We start from the raw sequence: 11,380 nt of genomic DNA, 5'->3' as shown, positions 1-11,380 counted from the left end.
CACATATGTTCTCTAATTTTTATTTTCTTCATTACAAAATACACAGTTGACTGGCTTAAGTTCACAGAGTGTCAGTTTAAGATAAAATGTGCTGATTTTGGCTCACATAAAGAATTCTATTTGGGTTTCAATTTTATCATCAGTAGTAGTATTCAATGTCACAAATAATTATTGACTGCCTCCCACGTGCCAGGCACTACACTCACTTAGCAGCATTTTTAGTTTGTCTATTTTCCACTCCTTTTTGATAACTGTTAACACTGAATTCAATAACAAATCAAAGCAATTGCACAAACCTTTGCAAGACATTTGGTCCAGTCCAAAACATCCATGGAGACATTTGCTCCACGCCAAAAGGTCCTCAATATTTGGTCCTATCCCAAACGTCCATGGAGACATTTGGTCCATGCCGAAAATGTCCTAGGTCCTTGATATTTGTTCCTGTCCTAAACATCCATTGAGACATTTGGCCAATGATTCGTTAAATAATACATTTAACTTCATTAAAATTTTACTTACATTATTTTATGTAATTCATGATGAATTCTGGATTTCACATTTGTTCTTCTTCGTCATGAAGTTTGGCAGGGTTACTCTTAAGTCGACGAGCAATTGCTCTCAAGTATATATTGACCTGATTATTGGCTTTACATTTGATATATCTGCTAACAATTTCTGTTATACAAATTTGATTTTGTTGCTATTGTGAAGTTGGTGGCCATATTTGAGTGTGACCACCAAGAACCTGGGCGATAACTTGTTCATCGCTTTGCTGTTTCTTTTAACACTCCAATATCTCCAAATTGAAGGATGAGGCACTACCATCAGCTTTTGAAATCTGCTATACCAGCCTTCCACTGCATTGTTCATCCTGTGACCACTGTTCAGTATTGCTGTATAAATATTTTGAGTTTCTAGTGGAAATCTTGAAGCTTCTCATCCTCTTTTGCCCCTGCCATGCCTTCCACTGATATATACTCTCTCAACACAGCCCATTAGTTCATCTAAATTTTCTTCTGCATTCTCCACAATATACTCAAAAGTTTCATTTACATCTTCCAAAGGCACAGATCAAAGTCCAAACAACATGGATGCACACTTACAGGTGTTACTTTCCATTGTCAAATACTTGTGTTAGACCTAAAGAAGATATTTTTCGCCACAGTGATTGTGAAAAGTGAAACAAACATCCTGTTACTGTGCATTTGGTAGGAGTAGTCAAATCGCATTCATATTTGCAATCTCAAAATTCATCATGCACAATGACGTGTTCATGTTGAGGTTTCTTTCGCGTGCAAGTGAAGGTACTTCCTCACATATATACATCTGTATCTTTTCACTTTTTCATAGTAAAGTGTAAGTCAATGGCATAGTATAACCCAATACTATACCATGCACAGTAAATAACTGAGTGAACTGTGTTGGTGCCATCACTGAATAATGTGGTATTGGCACTTAAATATCGAATACTGTCATAAGTTCTGTAAATAAGAATTCTTTCATGATCTTGAGCACCGAAATCATGGATAAAAAATTGTTCTCCACGTCTAGTCACTTTGTAGTCCTCTGGAATTTCAATTCCATGCAATGAAGTTGGGTGTGGAGGTAGATGTCTGTTTTGAATTCTACTTACTTGCATCTTTAGTAAGTTTCTTTTTGGTAGGATTAACAGGACCTCTTCATCATGAATATCACGGAGGGTTCTCTGAAGTACATGAGATGGCATTACATTTGACTCTTCTTCTGCATGTGTTTTAACCTATTCAGGGTTTTCCTTCCTTCCCCTTCAAACTAACGTTGCGCTAATGTTTTCCTATCTCATCTTGAATGATTGTAATGTCATCCAGATCCTGCCTAGTCGTGCATTGGGCATTGCAGACTCTTCTCTCTTCACAGCACGGGTACCTTTTACTCCTATCTCTGTTAAAGGGATGGAAACAGTAACCAAAACCATTATAATGTAATTTTGGCTTTTCATTTTGTGAGTATAATATTTCTGCCATATTCTGCTGAGAATTTTCAAATAAAGACATTGTATTGCCAAGCAACAGAAGAACGGTTATTTTTTTTTCTTTTGTAGCCATCTAACTGATGGTCACTGGTTTACTGGTAAGGGAAACCTTACTAATGTCTTATAAATTCAACACTCAGTTCAGCCAGGGTGGACCAGTAGGGAGGCACCAACTGAGGGCATGGTGGTCCACAATGATTGGCAGCTAAGTGTGGGAGTCACACCCACTAAAACCTCTCCAAATAGTGGTGGACACTTCTTTCAGTCTACTGCAATCATACCTCTATAGGACATCATTCAAGGGAAACACTGCCAATTAACCCTGGGTGATGGGATAGTTGCAGAGAGGTTAATTAGATGCCCGGTATCCCTCTCATGGCAGCTATTACACTTGACTGCTATGTGGTAGGAGAGCCACACCCATTCTCATGCCTCCCAAGCGAGATGCTCTGTAAAGTGTTTATTTCAGTGCTTTCACTACCCAAGCTCCTCCCTTCAAACTCCACCCTTATTGAAAGACCCAGCTACATCCAACCAAATGCCCAGTGACATATTAATGATATTAATGCACCATGCACCCCAAGATCTCATTCTCGACTTGTTGTCCTCTGTGCATTTCTCTAACTATAGGACTCTTCCTTGGTGCACATAGTTATTATAAATCCTGCTTTTCTGCAAGATTCAAACCCCCACCCATCTATTAACCCCATGTGCCATTACCAACTAGGCTACCGAGGAAACAAGGGTTATTATTGGCAATACAGCCACAACACAATTATTGGGTCAATAAAACATGACAGTATTTTTTTATATATTAATCCTACAAACCAAAAGTATAAATAAACATTATGAGCTATTTGAACCGAGGGATGTTTTCTATGCATGGACGTTTTTGCCAAGGACCATTTGGCATGGACCAAATATGCTCATGGACATTTTGGACAGGACCAAATTTCAAGAACCTTTTGGCATGGACCCAACGTGTCCACAGACATTTTGGACAGGACCAAATGTCTACTAACCAGACAAACAATGCTATGTTCCAAAGAGAGAACACTGCTAAAGCAGAACTCTTGATTGACAGGTAGTGCCAAAAGGCTAGAGCTCCAAATTCTCAATCATGAGCTAAGATATGAAAATCCAAATGCACCATAGCAATTTAGAGATGTCGATATGCAATATGAGAGGGTGTAGGCTGTATGAAAGTCTACTATGTAATTGCTAATAAAGGCCTTTGTGGCTGACACTGATGGTCACCTACCCAACAGCCTTCTCCAGATTCTATCCTTACTGGCAGAGCCCACTTTCCAAGACAGAAGCTGAAAAGGCCAGATATCTTTCTTCCCAGCTGCTTCTGCTGCTATGGCATGGGCACACAACTCAATTCAGGCCAATGAAACTGGAGAGGAAGACATTCCTTCTTGATAAAGAGGCTACCTCTGTACCCTCCTTGAGAGAACTGAGAAAATCGTTACTCAAATCATTTTCTGTAGGAACCCTGGTTGAGAAGGGCTGATCTAGGAATGACAATATTGACTCACTTCTCCACCTACCTGAAACTACACTTTATCTCACACCCAGTCCCCCAAAAAGCAAATAAAGCTTCTGAACCTAAGCTACCATATACTGCCAAGTATAGAAATTTATCCTTACCAAGGTTTCTTCCAAAATACTTTATTTCTTCCTCCAAAGAAGAGTCACCTCCTTTCCTGTTTTGTGTAACATACACCTTAGTTAAGGCTACCTGTCTGTTTTTCTATCCCCACTCCTATATTCTGCATCCCATAAGCTCTGGAGACAATGTGGGCCTTGGCTTCTGCGTATCAAGTATTCAAAATTTTACTTCAGCAATTTTCTAGATTTGAGGCCTTGGCAAGTTCTTTGGTTTCTCTTGGCCTAAGCTTTCTCATCCATAAAATGGGAAAACCCCACCTATTTAATTAGGTTGCAGAATGTCCCTCAATTTGGATTTGTCTGATGTATATGCGTGGACCGATTTTTGGGACCCCTCTCCGTGGCCTAACAGGTGAATCTAGCAAGCAAACTGCTTTAAGTGAGTACAATAAAAATCCACGCTGTACTATGACGCAGCCACACAGTCCACCCTCAGCTTGTGTCAGAATAACCTTGCAACCCCACACCTCATGACTGAAGACACCAGCTGGACAGATCCACAGCAGGAAAGATAAAAGGGGAACTTCGCTCTCACATTTCCCAGCTGCATGTTTTAGAGACTGAGGGAATAATTAACTACCTGGTCCTTGCCTCCCTCCACTCAGAAATAACACCAGCATCTCTGAACTTGTTTAATGTACAACCAAGGAGATCTTATTTATGTTACTTTCAATGTATAATCTAGAGAAAAGCCCAGATGTACTCTATCCCTTTTTTTGAAATCTAGTTTTAAATTTTTCCTCTTCCTCTTCCCTGCACGTACACTGTTTTGTGAGAGATCTAAGCTGCATTTAAACTCAGACCTCAGAGCAATTCCATCAGAGTGCTCTGTTGAACTGTTTCCAGGGGTTCGACCTCCTCACACTGATTATTGAGTAACTCCCTCACTAATATCACCTAGATTCTTCATTTCAGTTGACCAATGTTATTCTATGTTACATAATAGTTGTTACATGACCTGGGTAGACAAATATAAACAGTGTACGTGAGTGCCTGGCACAATGCTGGGTGCACAGTGTCCAGCTTTTATCATCACTCGTCATTCAGAAGATGCAAGCGGAAAAAAACGGTCCTCTGGTATGTGGCAAGCTTTGATCTACTGTTAAAAAAAGAAATAGGCCCAAAAATGGCCCCTGTGACAGCAAACCAAGACTTAATGGCAGTTTTCAACCTATCCCAGGAATGTGACCTTTGACAGTCAATATGAAATTTCCTGATTAGCAGCAATGAGGTAATCTCCATGATAAAACTCTTGTGGTTCCCTTCCCCCAAGATGATGTCCTGGCATAAAAATAACCCTTTCTCTTCTTTTGTTAATACCTGCTTGCCCCACCCTCCTTCTGCCTATAAAAACTTTCCATTTCGTGTAACTCCTCAGAGTGTCTCTCTGCTTGCTGGAGGAGGTGCTGCCTAGTTCATGAATCGCCTAATAAAGCCACTTAGGTGTTCAAATTTACTCCATTGAGTTTTGTTTTTTTAACACTACTCACCATCAGAATTCCACTGACTACAGATACTTGCTGTGAAAACGTAGTTTACGTATTTTTTAAAGTTAATACCCCTCGGAACTTACTTCTGTATTGAATTGACTCTTTCCCACATTCCCTCAAACCAAAGTAACACAAAGAAGAAAAGGATTAAACCAGAGTCAAGTTGCCCACCCCCACGCGAACCAAGCCAGAGGCAGCCTGGACCACCTCGGAGCCCCGCGCTGCGGATCTACCGCGTCCTGCTCGCCCGGTCTCAGTACACACTCCATCATGGTTCCCAGAACTCAGATTGCGCAGTGGTCACGTCATCATCGACCAGGGCTCACAGTCACAGTGGCAGAGGCCTCCCGAAACCTCCCTCCTCTCTAGCCTAAGCGGCTGCCCCTCATCTGCCCGCCCCCGGTCCCCTGGCCCCACCTCGCCCAACACGTTTTCATAATCCTCTCAGGCTCCAGGCAAGCGGCGCCGCCAGCAGTGGGGCCTGATCATATAAGGAAAATACTGCGAGCTCATCCGGGAGCTGCACTGGGGACCACGGGGCAACCCTGCCCTACGACAAACTAAGCACCCCTTACACGCCAACCTCACCGCCCCCACACCGGCCAAGGGACTCCGGCCTCGGCCTCGGCCTCGGCCTCTGCCCCTGGTCTGCGCAGCCACCCACTGCAGCCCTGCGCGGCGGCTCAGCCAATCCTCTCGCGCCGTCCTCGGTGTCCCGCCCACGCCCACCCTCCCTCAAACCACTTCCGCTTTTGGAATCTTGGCGTCCGGACGCGTAGTCCCATGTTTCCAAAAGAATCCGCGGTGGCCATCAAGGGAAACGCTAATTCGTTGTCGGGGGTGGATTTAGAGACCAGGGATAGGATGAGTAGGGTAGAGTCAGATCATTCTCTCGACTTGGAAACAGAGAGGTAAAGTCTCTCAAAACAAGAAGGTGAGGCAAAAGTCCGCTCTCAAGGAACGCTCTCTCTAAGGCCCGAAGCCGGAGGCCCGTTTTGGCACGTTTGCTTCCAACGGGCTGACGCGCAGAGGGCAGCAGCGAGCCTCCAGAGCGAGGAGCCGCGGGCGGGGCTGCCGGACGGAAAGTCGGGCAAAGGGCGGGGTCGTGGCCTCGCGGGGCACCGCCCCCTGCTGTTAAAGACCGGGTGGCGGTGGGGGGCGCCCTCTGCGTCGGCGGAGAAGAATTCCTGCGCTGCCATGGCCCTGCTGCGAGGTGAGCGCCGCGGCCCCGCCTCTCTTCCCCCGGGGGTCTTGCCCTCCCCTGCCGGGCCTCGCGTCCGGTCTCGGCGGAGAGTCGGGGGCGTCTCATGAGCCCTAAAGGGGACTTGACAAAACCCAGCCCGGAAGGACTTAAGGAGAAAACGTACTTGCAAAGCACTGGTGACAGTGACTGCGCTGCCATTTCCAGTTGAGAGCCGAGCCACGGTTTGCTTGCTTCTGGGTCATTCCGCTTCTTCGTGCGTCGGAGACCTATCTCCTTGGAGTTCAGCTCGTAGGAAGCCTGGGCCGGCGCCGTAAGCGGGAGGCGGCCTGGGGGGAGCAGGCGTCGCAGACGAGCCCGGCTGCCTCGGACTTGGTCCCGGGGTGGGCAGGGCGCGCGGGGAGGAATGGGTGTTTTCTGCGGGTCGCCAGGGGATTTTTGCCCGAGTAACCTGCTCCCCCAAAATGCTTGGTGGCGTTCTGTTGGAAGACCTGCCTTATTCCCTCCCCGTTCCATCCTTTTGAGTGACCGCAGGAAAGTACAGTCACTAAATATAAAAGTTATAGGGTTAACTTTAGAAAAAAAATACACACCTCCCTTTTCGTAACAAAGTCACAGTCAATGGAATTTTAGTTTTAAGGGTGTGAAAGCTTGTCCTTGTTTAATGTGTCCCCTGAAGAACATTCAGGTAGAGCACTTTATATCGAGGCTGCGGGGTAGGCAAACTCTTGGCAAGATCTAAGACCCAACAGCCTGGTAGTCCAGGGTCCTGCGGGCTCTGTGAAGGGGGGCGGGGGGCGAGAAGGAGGTATTCTAAATTCAGTGGAAGGCAATGGAAGACTTTAAAAGTAGGGGAAAGACAGGATGTGATTTCCACTCAGGGCTATCAGGCTGTCTATGTAGCAATGAGAAGTTCAGACCCCTTAAGAATCTAATGCAGGGGGCGGCCCCCGTGGCCGAGTGGTTAAGTTCGCGTGCTCCGCTGGGGCGGCCCCTGGTTCGGATCCTGGGCGCGGACATGGCACCGCTCCTCAGGCCACGTTGAGGCAGCGTCCCACATCCCACAACGAGAAGGACATGCAACTAAGATATACAACTGTGTGTGGTGGGGCGGGGGCGGGGGCGGGGGCGGGGGCGGGGGCGGGGGCGAGGGTTGGGAAATAAAGCAGAGAAAAAAAGATTGGCAACAGTTGTTAGTCCAGGTGCCAATCTTTAAAAAAAAAAATGCAGAGGTCCAGGCAACAGCACATGATGGTTTTGATTCCAGTGGGGGGAAGTGGATTTGGGGAAAGGGGGAGGAATGATTTGGGATAGATTTGGAAGTGGATTTGATAGAATTTGGTGAGAGGTTGGATGTATCAGGTCAATGAGAAGGAAATGTCAAGAATGACTTCATGTTTCTGGTTTGAGGAATTGTGTTCAGGATGGTACCACTTACAGAGTGAGGAAAATGGGGGAAGGGATAGATTTGGAAGAGAAGGTTGACACACTCAAGTGGAGATGTCAGGTAGGCAGTTGGTTAGGGGATCTGGAGCTCTGGAGAGCCAAAATGGCATGTGAATAGTTCCAGTGAAAAGCAGGTATTGTAGGACAGAGGGTAGTGTATCCAGTTTCGTACAGTTGGATTTAGTTCATCAGTGCTCTTTCCAACTCTGAGTTTACTACATTTACTTAATAAACAGCATATTGATTTTTTTTTCTAGACAAGGTGTTCAGAAAACCCAGTTCATTTAAAAGCTGTGTTGTGTTGCACCAGCCCAGATGGCCTGGTGGTTAAGTTGAGCATGCTCTGCTTCATGAGGCCCAGAGTTCAACTCTGGGTGTGGACCGTTACACCATGCACCTATCAGTGGCCATGCTGTGGCGGTGACTCACATAGAAAAAGAGGAAATTGCAGTGGATGTTAGCTCAGGGTGAATCTTCCTCAGCCAAAAAAAAAAAACCAAACCTGCATTGTAATGAACTTTTTAAAAAGAAAATAATACTTCTATTGATTTCTGTTTAATATTTTATCAGTGGTTCTTACTATTTTCTTGTAATACAAACCCCTTTGAAAATTTGATGAAAACTATGAACCCAGTAAAGAAAAAGAATGTACACTAACACCTCTACTAAGGAAGTATAAAGTTTATAAATTTGTGATACAGTTTACTGTGCTGGTAGAACTAGTGATCCTTTTTTTTTACCCTTTTCTCTGTTTTACAGATGAGGACGCTGATGCCTAGAAAGGCAAAATAGCTTGTCTGTGATAGTAGTTATTAACAGATAATTAGAGGCTGTGACTACAACCCAAGCCTGAGCTTCAAAGGGTGATTGTTGTATAGGCTAGTTAGGATACATTGTAGATAGGCACTTCTCTAAAGTGGAGTAGCAGGGGCTTGCAGGACTACAGGATAAGAGAGAGGAAGATGTAACTGATTATTGGAGGGAAAAGGACAGATGTGAATGCGAGCATAATTGACTTTGATAAAGATTGTCGTTAACTTACCAGATTTCTGTCAACAAGAAGCAGTCCTCTGTTTTTTATTAGCACCCATCCCAGTTGCTTTTACCTAACAATGTGATAAAAAGGAAGGCAGCACTCCGAACTATTTATCCTCTATTGTTGTTTTTGCTGTACAGTCACATGAGCACACCTTGCCAGGCCCTTTCTTGGCATTTCTGACTCACCCTGCTCTGGATTAATATGTCTTTTCACTGTCTTTGGAAATCTGTAGCTTCTGAATTTTCAGAGCCTTTTAAAATAAGCAAGATTTTAGTTTGTTGTTAAAGATTGTTAAATTTTAGACCTTTTGACATTTACATAAAGTTGACACCAGATCAAGTAATTATTAACATGATATCCAGTTTATGAAATTACAAGAAAAAACTCTTTAAATTACCTAGTCTTTGTAGCTGCACATTCCAGGTTATTTTTTTAAATATATTTTGTAGCATTTTCCCCATTCAAAACAATTGCATCGGTTGGGTGTTAGCCTTACTCAAGCTGACATTTACAATCTGGGAGCACCAAGTAAGCAGAAATGTTATAAATAAAGGGCAAGTTCTTGCTTTTGTTTTCATTTCACACCTACACTCTTTTGTAGATATCTCATATTTCACCATTAGCACTTCCCCACACAAAAATGCTTTCTGAGATTATAAAGTATAGGAAACAAACTCATGAAAGGAAGTATGTGGATAGACAGATAAAATTAGCCTACATTGTTTCTGATAAGTCAGTGGTCATTGGAATCATTTCCATATATAGAATGTGCAATTTTTTCTGGCTTTTTATATTATCACTTTATCTTTAGTTTTCTGAAGTTTGACAGTGTTGACCCAAAGTGAGTGAGTGTGTGTGTGTGTTTTGCATTTATTCTATTTGGGGTTTACTGAGCTTTGTTGACACAAATAATCAATAACCGTTCTAGAGATAAGAGAGATAAAGTGACCTGTACTTGAGTCGGGCTCAGGACTGTTAACCCTGAAGGCAGTCTCCACAAAGGAAGAAAGCATCCTGGAGAAGCATGGTTTTCTGTACAGTTTTATACCTTTTTAGAACAAAGAGCATACATCACACACACCCAGGATACATATTCATCAATGTTTCAAAGAGGTATTCAGTTGCAGATTAGCAGGCCAACGTTACCCTGATGTCCAGGAAAGGGAACTAATCTTCAGGACTAAGTACCACTACTGGCTTACAGATGGGGTGTTGCTGATACTGGCTTGGTGGGAGGGGAAGTATGCATTGTTATCTTAACAGAGTGCACTCTTATTTTGAGATAATATTTAATGCATGCTTTACTTTAATGGTTAAAGCAGATGTACAATGTATGTTTGATAGGCAATACAGGCTTCTTTAGTTCAGGCTGAATCAGGTTTAAACCAGAATAGCTAGCTCATATACCTCAATATGTGACAATCTCTTGTCAGTTCAGATCTGTAAATGTATGTCATCAAATTGGGAGAATTTTCAGCTGTTATTCCTTCAGATTTTTTTTTAACCCATTCTCCTCTCCTTCTGTGATGCCAGTTGTGTTGTCAGTCCTTGAGGTTCTGCCATATTTTTTTCTATCTGCCTTTTTTTAATTAATAAACTTTATTTTTTTGAGCAGTTTTAGGTTTATAGAAAAACTGAGCAGAAAGTACAGAGCATTAGTGTATACCCCCTTATTTTACCCTGATATCCCATTGTTAATATCTTGCATTGGTGTGCTATATTTGTTACAACTGATGAGCCAATATTGATACATTATTACTAACTAAAATCCATAGTTGACATTAAGACTTACTCTGTTTTGTATAGTTCTATGCGTTTTGACAAATGTGTAGACAGGGATCTACCATTACAGTGTGATAAAGAGTGGTTTCACTGCCTAAAATTCCCCTGTGCTCCACCCGTTCATCCCTCTTTCCCTCCCCAACCTCAACCCCTGATCTTTTTACTGCATCTCTAGTTTTGCCTTTTCTAGATGTCATGTAGTTGGAATCATACAGCATGGAGCCTTTTCAGATTGGCTTCTTTCACTTAGCAGTATGCGTTTAAGTTTCCCCCATCTCTCTTCGTGAGTTGATAGCACATTTCTTCCTATTGCTGAATAATATTCCATTGTCTGGATGTACCACAGTTTGTTTATCTATTCACCTACTGAAGGACATCTTGGTTCCTTCCAAGTTTAGGCAATTATGAATAAAGCTGCTATAAACATTCTTGTGCAGGTTTTTTTGTGGATGTAAGTTTTCAGCTCATTTGGGTGAATGCAAAGGAGCAGGATTACTGGATCATATGGATAAAATACCTTTAGTTTTAGTTGCATAAGAAATGCCAACCTGTCTTCCAAAGTGGCTGTACCATGTGGCATTCCCAGCAGCAGTGAGTGAGAGTTTCTATTGCTCCACATCTTCACCAGCATTTGGGGTTGTCACTGTTCCAGGTTTTGGCCATTGTAATAGCCGTGCGGTGGTATCTCTTTGTTATTTTAATTTGCACTTCCCTAATGACATATGATGATCATCTGA

General features: G+C 43.3%; 1 protein-coding gene, 1 long non-coding RNA gene and 2 other non-coding genes across 5 annotated transcripts in view; 1 reads left to right on the top strand and 3 right to left on the bottom strand.

The window, feature by feature from the left end:
- Window positions 1–4: 4 nt before the first annotated feature.
- On the bottom strand, window positions 5–5,641 carry LOC103547458 (uncharacterized). 2 transcript variants are annotated; one of them, XR_011542739.1, is made up of 3 exons: window positions 5,176–5,641; window positions 3,665–3,720; window positions 5–1,920 (listed from the first exon to the last, which is right to left on the bottom strand). It is a non-coding gene; the product is annotated as an uncharacterized lncRNA (long non-coding RNA). The 2 variants fall into 2 exon arrangements; XR_011542740.1 differs by lacking the exon at window positions 3,665–3,720.
- LOC139084978 (small Cajal body-specific RNA 18) lies at window positions 5,424–5,493 on the bottom strand. Its single transcript, XR_011542915.1, has one exon. It is a non-coding gene; the product is annotated as a small Cajal body-specific RNA 18 (non-coding RNA).
- The window catches only part of ACAA2 (acetyl-CoA acyltransferase 2), a 31,515-nt gene continuing 25,634 nt past the window's right edge, over window positions 5,500–11,380 (top strand). Inside the window, exon 1 of the mRNA XM_008514692.2 lies at window positions 5,500–6,388. Within this exon, the coding sequence (XP_008512914.1) occupies window positions 6,373–6,388 (16 nt within the window). The 5' untranslated portion in view covers window positions 5,500–6,372. The remainder of the gene's footprint in view (window positions 6,389–11,380) is intronic.
- On the bottom strand, window positions 5,572–5,715 carry LOC139084981 (small Cajal body-specific RNA 17). Its single transcript, XR_011542918.1, has one exon. It is a non-coding gene; the product is annotated as a small Cajal body-specific RNA 17 (non-coding RNA).

The sequence above is a fragment of the Equus przewalskii genome, chromosome 7 (assembly GCF_037783145.1).
Source record: "Equus przewalskii isolate Varuska chromosome 7, EquPr2, whole genome shotgun sequence".
Classification (NCBI taxonomy): Eukaryota; Metazoa; Chordata; class Mammalia; order Perissodactyla; family Equidae; genus Equus; species Equus przewalskii.
This window is presented reverse-complemented; position numbering and strand designations above follow the sequence as displayed.